The following is a 22,359-nucleotide window of genomic DNA, read 5'->3' on the forward strand; positions in this document are numbered from 1 at the left end:
ATCATTTTAAAAGAAAGAACGGGCTCACAGATTCTAGAGTTTTAGGATATTTTAGAATATTTAGTTCTTTAAAATAATATTATATATATATATATATATATATATATATATATATATATATATATATATATATATATTCTTCTTCGGTGAATAATTTTTTGGCAACAAACATTAAAGTATTAACATTAAAATATGTATTCTCGTTTGACTAACTGAAATTATAAAACCAAATGGGAAATGTCACGAATTCATGAGTGACGTCACCGGGGGCGGTGCATGGCGGAAGTGCAGGTGGACCATCGGGTTGCGTTCTTAGAAGAGCGTCAATCTTACACAATAACACACAGAGATATCAAACATGGCCCTCAACAAGAATAATTCAGAATTAGGAGGAGTTATCATCAATAACAGCGAAAGGTAATAACTTGAAACCAGCCGCTCACAGTAGTAATTATTATATGAATCTGGTTCTGTACCACCTGATTTCATGTATTTGTTAAAAATGCCAAATTGAATGGCGCATTGTAGTTTAAATCTATTTTAATGTGATATTTTTTTTCTTCAGTATCATACGAATAGTTCGTTCTGGTGTCATTTATGCTCCGCTATTTGTCGTGTGTAACATCGCATGAAGCATTAGATCACACCCACTATGCTCATTTGCACTGCATTCAGTTTGTCTTCCGTTTACATATTTATATTCTGCGGCATTTTCGTTTAGAAATGGTACACGTCTTTCACGTTAAATCATACAGGCTGTTGTGTTTTGAAAACATGACCCTCGCGCAGCTTCCAGAATTCTACTATGGTAAAGGATGAGCTCATGAATATTAATTTAGTCACGCTCAAGTTGCTTGGAAATGTTCCTAGAGCGTCTAGGCACGTGACCTTATTAATATTTAGCAGCAGTTCCTCACTCGCCAACCCAATCAGCCAGTGACGAGTCTAACGCAACGCTACGTAATTAATATTAATGAGCTAAGCCTTTCCAATAGTACGATCCGTTGTTCTGTTTTGGACGAGCACAGTGACAGTGTGAAGTCGCATTAAGTCAGTAATAATCTTCTTAACCTTCTTTTTAAAGTAATGGCACGCTCGAAAGCATAATAGGCCGTTTCACAACAGTATGACCTCACTGGCTAATATTACACAACTGTTAAAGACTGATATACTGTGTGTATATGTGTGTATATATATATATATATATATATATTCACACACACACACACACACACCCAAAAGCATGTTTGAAAAGCATAAACTGAATGTGTTTTCCCTCAGTGTGTTAATGTCATATGAGAATGTGGAGCTGGCATTTAATGACACAGAACATTTGCCAGAACCCTTCAGAAAAAGCAAGAAGGGGAGCGTCTACTTAACACCTTACAGGGTACGTAATACAAGAATTTATAGTAATTTTATAAATGATGTGAATGACCAGAACACCTCTGGTTTTGGTTCATGGACAAGTTTACGTCTGCTGAAGCTCTTTAAAGATGAAGTACATCTTTAAACATAACTTGAATATGATTGATATTACGATACAATTTATCAAATGTACCCAACTATTATATAAGCCCTTTCAACATTTAATCAAGTGCAGAATATGAATTATAGATACCTGTAATTCAGTTTTCACTAAAGTTGCTGTAAGTGATTTTTTTCATGAAAAGGTATGCAAAAAATTGTCCTGCTCCCTGAAAGATATTACTGAAATAAGTGTCGTGAGATATCTCACCTGTCTCTGTGACTGCTCTAGACACTGTAAACGGCAAATAAAAATGTATCATTTGCACGTTCTCATAGTATTGTAGTTGCAGCGAAATATCCAGGCATAATGCCATTTTTATGCCATGTTGTTCATAGAAGTTGCCAGTTGAGGGCGCTATTTTGCTACTACTGTTTTTGACAACTGCAAATAAAAATACAATTTGGAATCTTTGGAGGGCGGGGTTTTGGGAAGAGGGGCGTAGCTAATTCAACGGCTCAGTCTCGTGTAAGTAGAACGGCTGATATCGCTTACAGCACCTTTAAAATGCTAACTCCTGAGATCAGCAATGGAATAACTACTAGTAAAATTGCTCACTTTTGATATTAGTAAATTAGGTCTGCACTAGGAAAAACGTTAACTCTTGATATCAATCATGACATCATTACTCGTGGAAATAACCAGTCTTTATATAAAAATAGTAAAATCTGATTTTTTTTATATCTGTAAATGCATTTTCACTAGTAGAATTTCACACTGATCCATCATTCATTCCTGCTTCAAATGCAATTACAGATCTCTATAATGAATTTCTTAATAGTTGAAATTCCAGTTTCACATATCAGCTATATACTTCTTGCCAGTAAATTTTTTAATGTATTTTTTTGCTATCAAACATTATATTGTTACTAGTGCAAATGTCCTTTTCATTATATCAGCGATTGAATTACAACTAGTAAAAATGTTAATTTTTGTATATGTAATTTGGTTTTCACTAGTGCCAGTGTTCATTTCAGATATCTGTAACATGATTGTAACTAGTAAGAAAGCCTTTTCGGATATCTCTAATCACTCCTTAAAGGAATATTAAAGGTTCAGTAAAAGTTAAGCTCCATCGACAGCATTTGTGGCATAATGTTAATTATCACAAAAAATAATTTCGACTCATCCTTCATTTTCTTTAAAAAAGCAATAATGGAAGTTACAGTGAGGCACTTACAATGGAAGTGAATGGGGACAATTTTTGTAAGGTTTAAAGGCAGAAATGTGAAGCTTATAATTTTATAAAAGCACTTACATTAATTCTCCTGTTAAAACTTTGTATTGTTTGAGCTGTAAAGTCATTTTTACAGTCGTTTTAGGGTTTGTTGACAATGGCATTACATCGTCATGGCAACGAAGTTGTAAAATTGGATATAACTTTACACAGAAAAGGTTAGTAAGTGATTTTATCACACTAAAATCATGTTAACACGCATATTGTTTATGTCTTATGGCTATACTTTTGAAACAGTATTTTAGCGTTTACGGATTGACCCCTTTCACTTCCATTGTAAGTGCCTCACTGTAACCCAGATTTTTGCTTTTTTAAAGAAAAGGAGGGACGAGTTGAAAATGAATTTTTGTGGTAATCAATATTATGCCACAAATGCTGTCGACTGAGCTTCATTTATCGTTGTAATGAGGTAAGGTGGGCAAGGAGGAGGCAGGAACCGGCTAAACAGTCAGCGTAAAGTTTAATGATAAAACTCAACATAAAACAAACACAGACACACTTGTAACGCGGCCGCGTGCGTCTCTCTCGAACTGGCACCTCCGGATCGTCTTTATCCCCCTCCCGGCTGATTAGCCCGAGGACACATGGCCGGCCCTGCCCCCCTCCTCGTCACACTCCTCCATCGCCCGACTCAGACCAGGGAAATCCCCGGTGTGACGCACTCCCCTCCCTTCACTGAGAGGGGGTGTTGCCCTTCCGGCTGTGCCTGCCGGTAGGTCTTCCCCACCTTTTGGAGCCGAGGGGAGGGAAAGGGGAGAGGAAAAAAGTGAGGCGGAGCTACAGAGAGAGAGAGAAAACTTGCTCGCCGGCTCCCGGACGTGCTGTCGCCTGGTCCTCAACCGCTCCTCCGCCCTCTGGCGGAAGGCAGCTCGCTCCTCCTCTTGGCGGGCTGGGCCGAGCCGTGAGGACACACGGCCGGCCGTGAATCGGGCTAATCAGCCGGGAGGGGGATAAAGACTAGCCGGAGGCACCAGTTCGAGAGAGAGATGCACGCGGTCGCATTGCATGTGTGTCTGTGTTTGTTTTATGTTGAGTTTTATCATTAAACTTTACGTTGACTGTTTAGCCAGTTCCTGCCTCCTCCTTGCTCATCTTACCTCTTTACATTGGTGCCGAAACCCAGGAGGGAGGAGGGATGCGCTGTTGCGGAGTCCTCGCCGCTGCCGTCCATCAAAGGAGCAACCGCAGCAGTCTGCCTGGGGATGGAGGGGTCGCTGCCGGCCGCCAAGAGCCAGAGGAACAGCTGCCATCCACTGAAGAAGGGGAGAAGCGGTTCTGTCCGTCAAGAGGAGGAGCAAGCTGCCGTCCGCCAGAGGGGAGGAGGAGCGGTTAAGGACCGGGCGACAGCGCGTCTGGGAGCCGGCGAGCAAGTTTTTTTCTCTCTCTCTGTCGCTCCGCCTCGCTCTTTCGCTTTTCTCCACCTCATCACAATCATATTAAACCCGGGATATTCTTTTAATTTATTGGTATCTGAAATACAAAATAGAACGTGCTGAAATGAATTTACAGAAATCAAAACTTTTAGTTTATATATTTTTCCAAGTAACAATTTTTATATAAAAATGATTTTACTTATAAGAATTATACAGCTGATATGTGAAATTGGAAGAAATAATTTACAGATATCTGTAATTGCATTTTGAATGGGAATAAATGACATTACTGTGTAATTCTACTAGTTAAAATACAGTTACAGATATAAAAAATTTCAGCTTTTACTAGTTTAAATAAAAAGTGGGTATTTCTGCGAGTAATGCCGTCATGTTTAATATCAAGTTAACATTTTTACTAGTGCAAACCTAATTGTGTGTATAAAAAAATTTGCATTTTCACTAGTAGAAATTTCATTGCTCAAGAATTTGAATTTTAGCTAGTGAAAACAATGATAAATATCTACAATTCATTTCTTGCACATGATTAAATGTCAAAAGGGTTTGTGATACAAATATAACATACAGTATTTGCAGACTTGCTTCTTCAATCCCAGTTCTAAAACTCAGAATTGGGATTGAAGAAGCAAGCATGAAAAATGGAGAAAAGTCTTAGATCTTATCCTAAACTTCACCAGTCCATTCTGGTCTTCTGGTCAATATGTCTGACATATAATCCAACTTGAAATTTGGAGGGATGATAGCTGGAATGTATTATTTTTAATATTAGTTCATATTTACAGAGGGACTTAGAATAAGTTTAGGTTTACTTATTATATAATGTTAGGTTAGGCTAGGTTCTTGTTCACTTTTTAACTGCCCATGTTGTTTGCCAACTATTTGCTCTTTAGGTGATCTTCTTGACAAAAGGGAAGGACCCTCTCCAGTCTTTTATGATGCCCTTTTACCTTATGAAGGGCTGTGAGGTGAAACAGCCTGTGCTTGGTGCCAACTACATCAAGGGCACAGTGAGTGCCGAACCTGGGGGTAAAAACACATTTATTTATTTTTTCATTGAATTTGTAATTTATTGCAAATAAGGCACTTATAGAGCTACACTTGTATGAATGTTACGTTTATTTTTATTATTAACTGTGACCCTAACCCTATTCTAAACTTAACTACACATCAAACTCACACCTCTAACACAGGCGCTCCCAACGGTCTCATTCCCATTTTTAGGAGGCTGGGAAGGTTCTGCATCCTTCAAGATGATCTTTTTTGCTGGAGGAGCGATTGAGTTTGGACAGTACATGCTACAGGTGGCGGCACAGGGTACTTCTGCACCCATTTGTTTGTTACCACTGTAACAAAAGCTGTTAAATATAAGTGCCTTAGATGTAACTAAACAGATACTCTCAACTCTCATGTCAGCATCCAGAGGGCAGCCGGTGACTGGTAATTTCGGCTGTCTGTACATGGCGAATGGAGCGTACGCTTACCCACCCCCTCCACCTGCTAATGGCATGTATTCAGCGGCACCACCGCCCCCTGTATACGCCTACCCTGGACCTCCACCGCCAGGTAATAACACACGATTCAAAGTGTCAATAATACACACTCACTGCTACATAGTGCTGAGCAATGAAGTATTGACATTTACATAAAACACTAAACTTTCTGCTGTTATTTGGATCCTGAAGGTGGATTTTACTCCAACCCCGGATTTGATGGACCAGCTGCCTACATGCCACCTCCCCCATATACAGCACCAATGGACCAGGCTCCTTTTCACCAAGACCTGCCCAGAACCCCTGCAGGTATGAGCCAGAACTGGACCAGATGAGCTGTTTCATGGTTCATGTATAATGTCACGCTCGGTTAACTGGTTATCTAGGCTTACTTTTCCTGTTAATTAGTCAAGAAGTAATTAATTACTGTAAAACTACTCTCTTTTTTACTTTCTGTCTAGCGGAGGCAAAAGCAGCTGAAGCAAGTTCCGGAGCGACTACTTTTGCTCCAACACGGGTCTACTTGCCGGAGGTGAGTTTGCCATCCTGATAACCAAGTACAATTATAACCATATATATACTGTATATATACATTGGCGGCCAAAAGTTTGGAATAATGTACAGATTTTGCTGTTTCGGAAGGAAATGGTACTTTAATTCACCAAAGCCCATATATAACCAAATTTATCCTGTTATCTAAGTCACCATTACCAAGTCCATATACAGTATAACTAACACTAACCTGTTAAGCAAGTCCATATATAGTCAAGTCATTTTGATTTGTATAGCGCTTTTCACAACACACATCATTTCAAAGCAGCTTTACAGAAAATCTTGCATTAACAGATAATGAAACTGTAATATCTATAAAGTCATCATTGTGTAGTTTGATTAAATATGATTGTAAATTGCATTTAGAACCCCAGTGAGCAAGCCGAAGGCGACTGTGGCAAGGAACACAAAACTCCATAAGATGTTGTTTAATGGAGAAAAATAATCTTGGGAGAAACCAGACTCACTGTGGGGGCCAGTTCCCCTCTGGCTAACATCATGAATATAATGCCAATATTAGTTATTTATGTGCAGTGCAAGTCTTGGTTTAAAATGAGTAAACTAAGATTAATGACTAATGTCTTTGAAGTCCATCCTGGATTAACTGCAGAAGTTCATATAGATGCATTGTCCTTTGTTAGTTGGCCAAGGAATGCTTATTGGCAATTAATTGATAGTCTATGTATTCCATTATAAGAGTGTAGTCCATCATTAGACCAAGGTGTTGCAGGCAGAGATCAGTGAGGTGCATCGCAGTGCAACCGGATGGTCATCTCAGTGAGGTTCGATTAGGTCCATCCTAAATCCAAGGTTCAGGCAATGGCATATCAAGTATCCCATGTCTTGAATATAGCCAAGTCTAACCTGTTAACTGGACTGTATCCATACAGTTCAGTATATATCCAATTCAACCCCAACTCCATATATAACTAGAACCTACATCCAACCTGTTAACCAAGTCTATATAGCCAAGTCCATATTTAACCAAGCCCAACCTGTTAAGGCCATAGATAACCAAATTCATCCAGTTCACCAAGTCAACATAACCCAGTCCAGTTACGGTATAACCAAGTTGTGACAGGGATTAGGGACCTAGGACGTCACGAGGAGAATCGCACCAGAGAGAAGGCATGGTGTTCCAAAAGGATGTGTAATTTGTAAAAACAGAGTTTAAGCAAAATAAAACCAAGGTAATTTTAAAAACAATCTAAAAACTAGAACTGTGGGTACTAAAAGCAGCACCTACTCCCCTCCCTGAACAATTAAGGCCAGAGTCCATTGCGCTCAAGCACTGCCATCAGACGACCTCGTTTCAACATGCTCCATACACAGTCTGTCCATTTTTTTCCCACCCTCTAGTGGCGGCTAGCTTTTATATAGAATTTGTCCCGCCTTTACTAATTGGAACGTACCATTTAGTTTAAATAAAATTAACCTGCACCTCCCCATTCTTATACACAGTTCCATTGAATAAAGAAATGAGAATTAGTTAAAATGAGAGTTAAAAACAAAACACGAATAAATACAATAAATAGGACGGATAAAACCCCAATAAATATTGAAAAATGTTGGGTAAAATAATAAAGAGGTCCTTCAAGGACACATTAAAATCCTGTGATGGAGACCGACTCGCAGGCTCTCTATCACACAAGTCCAGCCTGTTAAGCAAGACCATTTATATAACCAATATATAACAAAGTCAAGAGTGTAGAACTGCACCAAAGCAACAAATACTAATTAACTTTGAGTAATTATTTGTGAATATTGTTTATTTTGCAGGACAAACCTCCTCCCTACTCTCCACCTGAAGACAAGAAGAACCAGTAGACATGTCTTCTGTTAGCACATGTCCTCTCCTCATTCCCGTCATTTCACCCTCTCTCTCTCTCTCTCTCTCACACATCATCTTCTGCATCAGTTAACGGCCACTGGCAAAGACTGGACTCCAATAGGGGGCAGAGAGCCCTGCATTAATACGACCGGTCCTATATAAAGAGATAAAAGAGAGAGAGATCAATAAAACAAGTTTAATGAATTCACAGCTTGTAAATGAAAGGGATTTTGATGACTGTTCGCTTTCCAGCCGTAAAGCAAAACCGACGGTAAACGATTGAGCTTTTCAATTCAGCTGTTATGAATTTGAAAAATATTGTATGTACAAGTTACATTCCAAGAGTTAAGGGCAATGCCAAAAAACTTGAACTATTAAGGGGGTTTCAAATTTTCAACGAATCCTGCAACCAAGCAATTAAAAGTCATTAATTTCCAAAGTGTGTTGGGTACATGGGGTTTAAACATGTGACCAATTGCACTCAATGTAGAAAGTTTACAAACGTACAAAGTCAAACCATTTGTCAAACGAAATCCTGGGACTAACTGTGGCTGACTTAGGGATGATATTAACAAATGAAATATGTAACAAGTTGATTTTAGCACTTGAAACATTGTCAGTGTGAACGCCCCTTTATTGTGCATTCCTTCAAATGCATCGCTTATTTAAACCTGTTACCGTGTGCTGCAAATCTGTTTTAACCCAGCAGCACATTGACAAAGACTACATTGTTTACCGTACTATACTGTACCATACATTCTGATAAAACTTGTTAGAGATTGTGTTCCCTGCAGCAGTGTGAACTCTGTCTCTGTGTCTTTCTGTAGCATGCAACAGTTAGACTAAAGATGCACTTTAACCCTGACATAACCCTGGATAGTTTGATTCTTATTTTCCTTAATTTATTTAATTGTATGATTAACTACGCATGGTCTCGACTGTATTGTCTTATTCAAATGAGTGTATTTTATTAAAGTAAACATGTACACGTGAACAGTCTCATTTGAGTTTGATGAAGAGTCTTTAATGGACGTCTTGTCTTCATGTTCATGACTTGATGAGGGAACAGAGTCAAGATTAGTTCAAGTTCATCAGTCCGGTCTCTCAGAACATCAGTGATCCAATCCAACAAGAGACAACCTGTCAAAACTAGTACCAGGAGATATAAAAGACTTCTCGGAATGACTATTATTCCCAATGAATGTGCTTTTCCAGTTTTCCCTATACTTATGCAGCCCACAAGGATTTCTTTAATATTGAAGAATATTCTAACAATCTCCCAACACCGAGCACAAATTTGACCTGTTGGTAGTTAGTGTACAGTTGTGCTCAAATGTTTGCATACCCTGGCAGAAATTGTGAAATTTTGGCATTGATTTTGAAAATATGACTGCTCCTTGAAACAACCACACCGTCTTTTTCCAGAGCAGCCTGTATTTCTCCTGAGGTTACCTGTGGGTTTTTCTTTGTATCCCGAACAATTCTTCTGGCAGTTGTGGCTGAAATCTTTCTTGGTCTACCTGACCTTGGCTTGGTAGCAAGAGATCCCTGAATTTTCCACTTCTTAATAAGTGATTGAACAGTACTGACTGGCATTTTCAAGGCTTTGGATATCTTTTTATATCCTTTTCCGTCTTTATAAAGTTCCATTACCTTGTTACACAGGTCTTCTGACAGTACTTTTCTGCTCCCCATGGCTCAGTATCTAGCCTGCTCAGTGCATCCACATGAGAGCTAACAAACTCATTGACTGTTTATACACAGACACTAATTGCAATTTAAAAAGCCACAGGTGTGAGAAATTAACCTTTAATTGCCATTTAAACCTGTGTGTCACCTTGTGTGTCTGTAACAAGGCCAAACATTCAAGGGTGTGTAAACTTTTGATCAGGGCCATTTGGGTGATTTCTGTTATCATTATGATTTAAAAAGGAGCCAAACAACTATGTGATAATAAATGGCTTCATATGATCACTATCCTTAAATAAAAGACAGGTTTTTTGCATGATCAGTCATATTTTCAAAATCAATGCCAAAATTTCACAATTTCTGCCAGGTTATGCAAACTTTTGAGCACAACTGTATATTACAATTTTTAATTGTATATAAAAAAAAAAAAAAACGTACATACGACACAGTATGCAGTGCTCTAGTATTCCATTCTGAACATAGCCAATCCTAAAAAATTTGTTAGAGTATGTAATTGAACTTTTTTTCCCACAGATATCAATATTTGAAAAGTATGCCATGAGAAATGATGCACACAACGATGTACAGTAGTTGGGTTGTTAAACTCTGTAAAAAAAATAAATAAATAAAAAATCAATACTAATAAAACATACAGTGGAAGTACAATTCACAGTTAACAGAACCTGAAGCCACAGGAAAACAGGACATGTAAATGACCACATGATACTTGTTTGTCTTGCTCAACTGCAGGCAAATAGATGATGAAACATGACCTGATTCTGAATGTTAAAAATGTCAAATGTAAATCGTAGAGACAGCAGGAATGAATTGATTTCTCTTAGACGCAAATCACCACACAAATAAACGATTCTAGTTGCCTTGCCGCTGCAACCAGTTGCATGTGGGAATGGCCCCTTAACAGAACACATTCTTGCACTTAAAAAAACGAAACTAATGTCTTGAGACGAGTTTTTAAAAGAACCGTTTTTACCTTGACACAGCATCTTAAAAACTTTTTGCTCATGTTAAAGAAACTGGAAAAGCAGCGAGACATGTTGCAACGGTTGAAGACATCCATTCTAGCGTATTTTTACATAGAAAAAACAATGCAGACAGATGTCCCGTGTGAACTGCCCCCAAGTGTGCACAGGCAGATTCATCAATACACAATTATTCAATGACCAACCCAAACCAAAGCTTTTACTGCACCATCCAGGGAATCCTGAGCCAATCAAGTCTCACCACTGCTCACAAACAAAAGGAAGAAATGGTGGCGAAAAAAGGCCACAGTTCTCACGTTCACCTACATTAGGAATCCTAACAGGGAAATGCATCTATTTCGTCCAGGAAAACGATCCTAGTAGGGAAATCCATCTACTTCCACAAGGAAAGGGATCCTTACAAAGAAATGTATCTACTTCCCCAAGGAAAAGGGATCCTAGAAGGGAAATCCATCTACTTCCTCAAGGAAAGGGATCCTAACAAAGAAATGCATTTATTTCCGCAAGGAAAATGGATCCTAGCAGAAAAAGCATCTATTTCCTCAAAACAACCTATTAGGAGTAAGTAACAGGAAAAAGATCAACAATATTATTAGTAAATATTTTCAGTCTCTGGGATCGCAGAGTGTAATACTGACACCTTCCCCAATCCAGCATGCCGGTAACAGTGCTTGTGAAAATGCGTAGTGAAAGGCGTGCAGCCGAACCTGTCCCTCGCCATAGTAGGTTAACGTTCCGGCTTCATAGTCCAGGAGCATTCCGATGCGCAGTGGCTGCGAGTTCAACTGCAGCTGACCTGTGACGGGCTCCCTGCAGCCGGCATGCCATGCGCTCAGCTGCCGTTCATAGAGCTGCAGGCTCCACGACAGCTCATTCATGCCCACCATGCAGCGCTTGCCTTTCTCTTTGCGTGGGATGTTCGGATACGTCACACCAACATATGCCCATGGTTTGGACACCTCCAGCTCCCAGTAATGCTGGCCGTGCATAAAGCGTTGGAAACACAATACCTGCCAAGTGTGGTCAAAGCGGGACTCGTCGGCTGGGACGGGGCGGGGCCCAGAGGTGAGATGCTCCGCCCTCCTGTTGCTCTGGGAAAGGCGCAAGTGAGCGCTGGCGGTGCGAGGGTCAAAGGTCAGATTGCAACGGTCTGGGTGAAAAGAATCGCAATACATGAGCCTGAGATTACATCACTGACATTGTCAGCACTGAATTAATTAAAAAAGTGCTGTAAACGTTCTCACACCTTTTGACCAATTAATTTCTATGATGTTTCCAAGCCTTTTTTATTTGTGATTTCAGGATTTTTTTTCTTTTTTTCCCCAAAGTTATTTTATAGAAATTGCTCTAACAATGAGAAATTTCTAGATGAAAAATAGAACTGAGCACTGTTGTATTCACAATTTAAATTTCCATGACTTTTCCATAATTTTTCTATTCATTTTTAATAATGTAACTCCTAACTGATTAAATATTTTAGAGCCAAGCATAAATAGAAAAAATTATATTCGCTACAGGAATTTCAATAACTTTTCTTGGCCTGGAAATCAAATTTTTTTCTTTTTTTTTCTCCCCTTTTCTCCCCAATTTGGAATGCCCAATTCACAATGTGCTCCAAGTCCTCGTGGTGGCATATTGACTCACCTCAATCCAGGTCGTGGAGGACGAATCTCAGTTGCCTCCGGCAACCCGTGCATCTTATCACGTGGCTTGTTGAGCGCGTTACTGCAGAGACCTAGTGTATGTGGAGGCTCATGCTATTCTCCGACGGCATCCACGCACAACTCACCACGCGCCCCACCGAGAGCGAGAACCACATTATAGCGACCACGAGGAGGTTACCCCAATGTGACTCTAAACACCCTAGCAACCGGGCCAATTGGTTGCTTAGGAAGCCTGGCTGGAGTCACTCAGCACGCCCTGGATTCGAACTTGCGACTCCAGGTGTGGTAGCCAGTGTCTTTACTTGCTGAGCTACCCAGGCCCCCCTGGAAATCACATTTTTTAAATTCCCAGATATTTCTTAGTTTCTTGGTAGTCTCATATGATAAATAAATGAAAGCTTACATGCAGATAGCCCCTCACTCTCTGCTGGATATGACAGTGTTGCAGGGCTTGGAACAACAGCCAGAATGGGCCTTTTATCTTGAGGAGAGCCTACGAGAAACAATAAAACAAAAATTTTATTTAGCTATTCATGACCACTTTCCACCCTATCGCTGACCCTTAATCAAACAGGCTGTTTACACTGTACCTTTATGACTGCAATTTCTTCATATGGACCCTTTAATCACATACAATCACAACTACAGCAAACCAGAAAACACTAGTACAGTCTAAAAGCGAGTTCTTTGTCCTCACTCTCTTTGTCCTGTCCTCCGATAACCTGTGCAGCTCTCACCAGATCTTCACACACCAGTTTAGTGACGCGAGTCAGAACTTCAGTGACGGGGTTCAGCTTCTCCAGAACGCTTGTGTTTACGTCCACAGCAACTTCACTGAACTGAGGGACCACTATGAACCTGGAGTCCTGCACAAAAACACACACACGTGCAATGTTAAGTCTACTCACATCTGTGGCACCAGATTTATAACCATTGACAACACAATTATGAATATACTGTATGAGTCATTAATAATAGTTTAAAACACGTTAAGAAGTTAATGTTTTTACAAATTTAATTACAAATATTTATTGCATTTTCTACAAAAAATGTATTTAATGACAAAAAAATGTAATGTGGTGTAACCATCAAGTAAAAGCTATTAAAATAATTTCCTTGCACCTTGAATACATGGGAGTTTACGCAGCTTATTCATTAATCTTAAACATATTTTTCAAGGTGATTTTTTTTTTTTTAACAAACATCATGAATTTTAGTTTTCTCATGGTTACATCAAATGACCTGAACAAAATGAGCGTTTTCATAAAAATTTAAAAATATTGATATTTAGCGATTTTAAATCTTCACACACACTCTTATGGGTCTAAAGAGGTCTTCTCTGTTTTATGATTTTAGTCACATAGCAAAATTGCTACTTTCATATTGGTAACACCACATGACTGCTTTGGTGGGCAAAAGTCTTTCAAATATTAATCATATTTTAAAATAAAGTTGTTTCACTACTTATTATTATTTTAAAGAAATAATGATATTAGATTATTCTGCACTATTCATGCCAACATTTCTTTTTTATAAAATTTCATTTTTTCTTTTTTTTTTCACTGTTGGTTACACAACATGACATTTTTTACATTGAGTAGGGATGGGACTATATGGTTATCTCACAATTTGGTTCAGTATACGATATGAGGTTCACAATTCAATATAATCTTGATTCGATATAATAACACTTAAATTACAAAACGATATGAGCTATCACTGTTTGAAATAACGTGCAAAATTTACAAGTAATTACATTGAGTTTACATTCATTTATATAAGAAACACTAAAAAGGTTACTGTCACCTTAAGAGTTCAACGAGCGGCTCACAGTGTTTCAGTTCAGCGAACATTAATGAGAATCTCTTGGTTTCTTGAGATTAAAATTAACATTTCATTTTACTTTTTTATCTGACTGTAAAGAACAGAAAGGATATTTCATTATTCAATGAAAGTGGAGTGCGTCTCATCTTTGATGGACACACATTAGACGGAGGAAACGGTCCGCTTTAATCTCAAGCACTTTTCATCAAAACAAGGCGATTTTCCAGGTATTCCAGTAATTCAATTTCTAAAAGACTTTGTGTGAACCCTGTAAACAGTGTGGAATAAAGCGCAGTAGGGGTAAAATCAAGCAACAGAGAGATTATGATGTTTTATGGGTCATTTCATTTATGATCGCATGGACAGAAAACAATGTCACAAATTTCAAAATATCGAGTGATATATCGTCCCATCCCTAACTAACCTAAAAGTGTATATGGGGTATGTTTTCATTTCATGTTGTCTTAAAATGTTGTTTTCTTTTATTCTGGGCTGGTCTTGATGCACATAGATGCCCACATATCATTTGTGGCACTGCTTGCACACACCAAACGGAAAACAGTGCATGCACTGGTTCTGTAACCTTGATGAGCTGACAGTGAGGGAGTGAACACATGCTGCTGATCTCCTCCTGCAGGGCTGCAAGTTTCTCTGTTCTCTCCTGGAGCTCTGCCAACCTCTCTTCTGCCTGCAACACTGTCAATTCCTGCTGCTGCTCCAAAAAGAGCTGCGTCACTTCCTGTTTCTCTGCCAGCACCTTCATCAGCTGAGAGAACTTGCTATTCACCCAGTGAGACATCTGCTGGAGAGATACCTGAGAGAGCAGAGACAAAACAAACTGATTATTGTTTGAGCATTCTCACAGCAACATTTGGGGCGAAACTACCCGACCAATTTATATTTATATTTGGGTGAACTATTCTCTAATTATAAAAGATGTCTTGCCTTGGCTTGTGACATGTTTTCTGTGAGCTCTAGCAGGCTTCTTTCTGTGGCTTCCTGGTGTTTCTTGATTTCCATACACTTTTTCCTCAGTCCTGCCTGCAAACAAAATTCAAAATATTCATGTTGTACAAAGTGCAATGTGAAAACCAATAAAAATAAACAACATTTTCCAACGAACAAAAGAAAAATGCCTGATTGCTTCAGAATATCTTTAAATAAAGATTTTTCTTAAAGGGATAGTTCACCCAAAAATGAAAATTCTCTAACCATGTAGTCTCTCTCATGCCATCCCAGATGTGTATGACTTTCTTTCTTCTGCTGAACACAAACGAAGATTTTTAGAAGAATACATCAGCTCTGTAGGTCCTTACAATGCAAGTCAAGAGCTGTCCAAAACACTGAAGCTTAAAAAGCACATAAAGGCAGCATAAAAGTACTCTATACAACTCCAATGGTTTAATCCATGTCTTCAGAAGTGATATGATAGGTGCTGATGAGAAACAAATCAATTTTTAAGTCCTTTTTTATAAATTCCCAACCCTGCCCAGTCGGTGGCGAATATGCATGAAGAATGTGAATCGCAAAAACAAAAGAAGAAGAATGTAAAAGAGAAAGTGGAAATTGACAGAGGAAAAAGGGCTTAAATATTGATCTGTTTTTCACCCACACCTATCATATCGCTCCTGAAGACATGGATTTAACCACTGGAGTTGTATGGATTACTTGTATGCTGCCTTTACGTGCTTTTTGGAGCTACAAATGGTCTGGTCACCATTCACTTGCACTGCATGGACCAACAGAGCTGAGATATTCTTCTAAAAATCTACATTTGTGTTCAGCAGAAGAAAGTGAGTAAATGGTAAAAGAATTAAAAAACATTTCTATGAACTATTCCTTAAAATTGGTTAGTAAATACACAAACTTGTAACAAACTATGAAGCAGAGTGATTCTCATGAAACTTGGACACATTGCACCCCAAAATCAAGGCCTATTTTTAGGACCGTTAAAATATTTGCATTGTGACATTTTATTACAATTATTGTGAAAGTGGTATATTTTTTAAGTTGCACTGAAGTATTTAAGTTGTATTTTTTGTACTGCCTTAATAAAAATACTTTTTATTATAATATAGTAAATTGTGTTGTGTTAATTTGATGTTTTAAGTTGTGTAATTATGTATAACAGATGTTTAAATTGTGTTGTGTTAATTTGATGTTTATTGTAGATTGGCGTATGTCTCATCACTGTCACGACTGCTATGTTGATCGGAACTGCACCCAAGAATTTCACACACCATTGCACTTGTGTATATGGCTGTGTGACAATAAAGTGATTTGATTTGATTTGATTTGATTTGATTAGTAAAGCTGGGTAAAAATATAAATTCTTCACTTGAATGATCCCGATATTGATTCTTAATATCCCAAGATTGATCTTTTACTTTTACTTTAAAATATCTTTTGTATACGTATACTTTATATAAAAAAACATATCTTTAATATACTTTAGAAATATCATTTTGGATAAAAGTGTCTGCTAATGAATGAATATATATGTAACTTATGTTTACTTCAGTTTTGGTTGTATAGATTATTATATCTGTTAAATAAACAGCAATTGAACTGCATAGTTTGGGCCCTGTTTTAAAAACAATTGATTAATATTTTTGTAATGTACCAAGATAGAAGGTTCCCTGTATAATTTACAGTGTTAACTGAGATAGAATTTCTTTCATATGTAGGCAAAATGGAGATTATAACTAGAGGTCGACCGAAAGTGGATTTTGCAGATACTGATAACTAAGGTGGCGGGAAAGGCCGATAACTGATTAATCGGCCAATAGTTTTTAAAATGTATTTATATAATGTAAAAAACAATATATTATTTCTTTACTATTATTGGCAAAGACAAAGAGTCCAAAATAAATAAAATCCCAAATGCAGTTTTTTGTTCAACCAAAATCCCAATAACAACCAGGAAAAACTTCAGATTTAGTGCATTATGTCGTGCTTTAAGAAGAAACAAGCCCGGAACACACTTGGGACTCTTATTTTGAAATGACAAAATTATGAAAAAACTATCGGCAACTATTTTTGCTGATAACCGATAGCTCCAAAAAGTGACTATCGGCACAGATTAATTGGTAAAACCGATATATCTGCCTACCTCTAATTATGACTAAAATATACCTAAATGAATCAGAATCAAATCGTATCTGAACCGGAATCGAATCGAGAGCTTGTATTGGAATTGAATCAAATCAGGAAATCTATATCAATACTCTATAACACAGTAAAATATTACTGTACTACAGTAAGTAATGAGAATCATCATTGAGAATAAAGGGAGTTACAAAAAACTCAAAAGTTAAATGTCTGGACGCATTATGGTAATGAGAACTGGTGGAAAATGTTCTTTTTTTTTTTTTTTCTCCCAATTTGGAATGCCCAATTCCCAATGTGCTTTTTAAGTCCTCGTGGTCACGTAGTAATTTGCCTCAGTCTGGGTGGCGGAGGACGAATCCCACTCGCGTCTGAGACTGTCAATCCACGCATCTTATCACGTGGCTTGTTGAGTGCGTTACCACGGAGACATAGCGCGTGTGGAGGCTTCACGCCATCCACCGCGGCAACCGTGCTCAACTCACAACGCGCCCAAACCGAGAACATACCACATTATAGCGACCACGAGGAGGTTACCCCATGTGACTCTACCCTCCCTAGCAACCTGGCCAATTTGGTTGCTTAGGAGACCTGGCTGAAGTCACTCAGCACGCCCTGGATTCGAACTCGTGACTCCAGGGGTGACAGCCAGCGTCTTTACCACTGAGCTACCCAGGGTCCAAAAAACATTTTATTTTTATTTTTTAATTATTTTTTTTAAATGTTGGGGTCATATGTGACCTGGACAATTTTTTGACAGGTTTCATGAGTTTCTCGAAGTAGAGCATGGTGCTAGCAACGTCAAGGTCATGGGTTTGATTCCCAGGGAACACACGTTGATAAAAAAATGTAAATCTGGAACGAACTGTAAATTGCCAAAAGTATAAACGTAAAATCTAACACAAACTTCTAATAAAAATGGTGGCAATATTTTTCTGTAGCTTTGACCTGAGATTAAACAGATGTTTGTTTTGTACCTCTCGATTCTTTCGTTCTTCTACCACCAAAATCTGATCGTGTCCCTTACACTCGTTCACAGAACACTCATAGCAAACACACATGCGGTCGTTCCTGCAGTAAATGACCAGCGGTTTCTGGTGGCGCTCACAGAACTCCTCTGGCTTCATGTTGACCGCAGCTCCTGTGAACACATCTCTCTTCGTTGGGCTGTTTGCGGTCACCGCTTCCATTAAAACTGACAGAGAAACATTACGATTGAGCTGAGGTCTTGTGGGGAACCTCTCTTTACAAACAGGACAAAGAAAGTCTTGTCTGTCTTTTTCTTTGCCATCCCAGAACTTGGAGATGCATTCCTTGCAGAGAGTGTGACCGCACGGTATCGTCACTGGGAATTTAAACGGATCCAAGCAGATCGTGCACTGCATGTGATCCTCCATCATAAAGCGGCACACCTGAAAATACAAAACGTGTGTAGATACAATGTCAACCAAAGTCAACGTGATGATAAAAAACATTTTCAGACCGCAGACGACAACAGTCTTTGTTGACCAATTTGGATTTTAAATGGCCGATGACTGATAAAATGCTAATATATAAAACACAATTGAATGAGATAACACACTTTACATGGATGAACACTTCTGTTGATTAGTCAGCTGGGAACAGTTAAAAAAAAAAAAAAAAAACAGCCTGATTAACCAGCCTGCATGATAAATCAATCTATCACTAATGGACAAAAAAATAGACTGCAACTTGTTCATTTAATATGTGTTTTTTTGGAGTGCAGAGCCAGAAAACAACAATTTTGGATGAATGAATGGATGATGATGATCCATATGAAAATGAATGAAGTGAAGAGAAAAATTGATGGAAGGAAGGGAGGAAAGATGGAGAGAAAGAAGGTAAAATTAATGGGTGAATAAAAGGAAGGAAGGAAAGATGGACAGAAAGAAGAAAGCAAGACAAAATGAATAAATAAATAAAAGGAAGGAAAGATGGACAGAAGGAGGGCAAAATGGATGGGTGAATAAAACAAAGGAAAGATGGACAGAAGGAAGGCAAAATGGATGGATGTACAAAAGAAAGAAAGGATGGATGGAAGGCAAAATGGATGAATGGAATGAAGAGAGGGAGGATGGACGGAAGGAAGGCTAAATGGATGGATGAATGAATGGAAGGAAAGATGGACAGAATGAAGGAAGGATGGATGGATGGATGGATGGAAGAAAGGATGGAAGGATGATGGATGGAAGGCAAAATGGATGGATGGATAAAAGGAAGAAAAAATGGACAGAAGGAAGGATGGAAAGAAAGAAGGCAAAATGGATGGGAGAATGAATGAAAGGAAGAAAAGATGGACAGAGGAAAGGAAGGATGGATGGATGGATGGATGAATGAATGAATGAAGGAAGGAAGGAAGACGGATGGACAAAAGGAAGGACAATGGCTGAAAAGAATGAAGGAAAGATGGGAAATTACAAAATTATGAAAAAACTATCGGCAACTATCGACAGATTTTTGCTGATAACCGATAACTCCAAAAAGTAACAATCGGCACAGATTAATCGGTAAAACCGATATATCTGCCTACCTCTAATTATAACTAAAATATACCTAAATGAATCAGAATCAAATCGTATCAGAATCAGAATTGAATCGAGAGCTTGTATTGGAATTGAATCAAATCAGGAAATCTATATCAATACTCTATAACACAGTAAAATATCATTGTACTACAGTAAGTAATGAGAAAGTCAAGGTCATGGGTTTGATTCCCAGGGAACACACATGTTGATAAAAAATGTAAATCTGGAACGAACTGTAAATTGCCAAAAGCATAAACGTAAAATCTAACACAAACTTCTAATAAAAATGGTGGCAATATTTTTCTGTAGCTTTGACCTGAGATTAAACAGATGTTTGTTTTGTACCTCTCGATTCTTTCGTTCTTCTTCCACCAAAATCTGATCGTGTCCCTTACACTCGTTCACAGAACACTCATAGCAAACACACATGCGGTCGTTCCTGCAGTAAATGACCAGCGGTTTCTGGTGGCGCTCACAGAACTCCTCTGGCTTCATGTTGACCGCAGCTCCTGTGAACACATCTCTCTTCGTTGGGCTGTTTGCGGTCACCGCTTCCATTAAAACTGACAGAGAAACATTACGATTGAGCTGAGGTCTTGTGGGGAACTTCTCTTTACAAACAGGACAAAGAAGGTCTTGACTGTCTTTTTCTTTGCCATCCCAGAACTTGGAGATGCATTCCTTGCAGAGAGTGTGACCGCACGGTATTGTCACTGGGAATTTAAACGGATCCAAGCAGATCGTGCACTGCATGTGATCCTCCATCATAAAGCGGCACACCTGAAAATACAAAACGAATATTACAAATATTGACTGATTAACGAGCCTGCATGATAAATCAATCTATCACTAATGGACAGAAAATAGACTGCAACTTTTTGTAGTGCAGAGCCAGAAAACAACAATTTTGGACGAATGAATGGATGATGATGATCCAAATGATAATTAATGAAGTGAAGAGAAAAATTGATGGAAGGGAGGGAGGGAGGAAAGATGGAGAGAAAGAAGGTAAAATGAATGGGTGAATAAAAATGAAGGAAGAAAGGATGGACAGAAGAAAGGCAAAATGGATGTATGAATTAAAGGAAGGAAGGAAAGATGGACAGAAAAGGGAGACAAAATGAATAGATAAAAGGAAGGAAAGATGGACAGAAGGAAGGCAAAATTAATGGATGAATAAAAAGAAGGGAAAATGGATGGATGATGGGCGAATGGAAAGAAAGAAAAGAAAGAAAGAAAGGAAAGATGGATGGATGTAAGGAAGGCAAAATGGATGGATGGATGGATGGATGAAAGAATGGACGGAAGGAAGGAAAAAAGGAAGGAAGGCAAAATGGATGGATGATGAATGAATGAAAGGAAGGAAGGAAGGAAGGAAGGAAGGAAGGAAGGAAATATGGATGGGAGGCTAAATGGATGGATGGAAGGAAGGAAGGAAGGAAGAAAAAATGGATGGATGGATGGATGGATGGAAGGAAAGATGGACAGAAGGAAGGAAGGATGAATGGACGGAAGGCAAAATGGATGTATGGATGGTTGGATGGATGGACAGAAGGAAGGCAAAATGGATGGAAAGAAGAAAAGATGGACAGAAGGAAGGAAGGATGGATGGACGGAAGGCAAAATGGATGGATGGACGGACAGAAGGAAGAAAGGAATGATGGATGGACAGAAGGAAGGCAAAATGGATGGATGGATGAAAAGAAGAAAAGATGGACAGAAGGAAGGAAGGATGGACGGACGGAAGGCAAAATGGATGGATGGACGGACAGAAGGAAGAAAGGAATGATGGATGGACAGAAGGAAGGCAAAATGGATGGATGGATGAATGGAAAGAAGAAAAGATGGACAGAAGGAAGGAAGGATGGCAAAAGAAGGAAGGCAAAATGGATGGATGAACGAAGGAAGAATGAATGTATGAACAGAAGGAATGAAGGAAGATGGATGGACAAAAGGAAGGACAATGGCTGAAAAGAATGAAGGAAAGATGGATGAAAGGCAAGATGGTAGATGATTATTATTAATGGTGAAAGAAAGAAAAAGGGACAGAAAAATGAAAGGGAAGATTAAAACAAAAAGGATGGGTGGATAATGATGATCAATGAATCAATGAATGAATAGAGAGATGGATTGATTGAGGGACTTGAGCATCTATATCAGTGTTTATCTTGAACTATTACTGCATTTACTCTAATATATAAACACCTATACAACGTGATGATTATTTCATAAATAACTTTCAAATGGATTCATCTGAAGAGAACATCGAAACACAGTAAATAAACAAACTCCGCCTGACCAACAACAGCCAATGACAATGAAAAGCAGCACATTCATTAAACGATAAACTCCGTCCTCATTAAAAAACATAAAATGTATATTTACTCATCCAGAAATGTGTAAAAATATAAAAATGAACCTACTAGAACCTGTCAAGGGTCAAAACTCCTCGCGCATCACGTGACGCCAGAGCGTAGAAACGAGGTGACGTACACACG

The 22,359-nt window shown here is 38.5% G+C and overlaps 2 protein-coding genes across 3 annotated transcripts; one reads left to right on the forward strand and one right to left on the reverse strand.

The window, feature by feature from the left end:
• Nucleotides 1-235: 235 nt before the first annotated feature.
• LOC127423611 (WW domain-binding protein 2-like) lies at nucleotides 236-9,023 on the forward strand. The gene is made up of 8 exons (XM_051668065.1): nucleotides 236-417; nucleotides 1,282-1,390; nucleotides 5,047-5,182; nucleotides 5,378-5,470; nucleotides 5,570-5,719; nucleotides 5,839-5,955; nucleotides 6,108-6,178; nucleotides 7,978-9,023. Exons 1-8 carry the CDS (start codon nucleotides 359-361, stop codon nucleotides 8,023-8,025), a joined length of 783 nt encoding a protein of 260 aa, XP_051524025.1. The 5' UTR covers nucleotides 236-358; the 3' UTR covers nucleotides 8,026-9,023.
• LOC127423604 (tripartite motif-containing protein 65-like) lies at nucleotides 8,973-22,343 on the reverse strand. Of its 2 annotated transcripts, XM_051668053.1 has the most exons (8): nucleotides 22,285-22,343; nucleotides 20,207-20,641; nucleotides 18,293-18,727; nucleotides 15,153-15,248; nucleotides 14,791-15,021; nucleotides 13,081-13,249; nucleotides 12,787-12,876; nucleotides 8,973-11,869 (listed from the first exon to the last, which is right to left on the reverse strand). In XM_051668053.1, exons 2-8 carry the CDS (start codon nucleotides 20,627-20,629, stop codon nucleotides 11,325-11,327), a joined length of 1,989 nt encoding a protein of 662 aa, XP_051524013.1. In that variant the 5' UTR covers nucleotides 20,630-20,641; nucleotides 22,285-22,343; the 3' UTR covers nucleotides 8,973-11,324. The 2 variants fall into 2 exon arrangements, with proteins under 2 accessions (XP_051524013.1, XP_051524016.1); XM_051668056.1 differs by lacking the exon at nucleotides 18,293-18,727 and having other exon boundaries at nucleotides 22,291-22,320.
• Between the last annotated feature and the right edge of the window lie 16 nt (nucleotides 22,344-22,359).

The sequence above is a fragment of the Myxocyprinus asiaticus genome, chromosome 32, assembly GCF_019703515.2.
Source record: "Myxocyprinus asiaticus isolate MX2 ecotype Aquarium Trade chromosome 32, UBuf_Myxa_2, whole genome shotgun sequence".
In the NCBI taxonomy this organism is placed as follows: Eukaryota; Metazoa; Chordata; class Actinopteri; order Cypriniformes; family Catostomidae; genus Myxocyprinus; species Myxocyprinus asiaticus.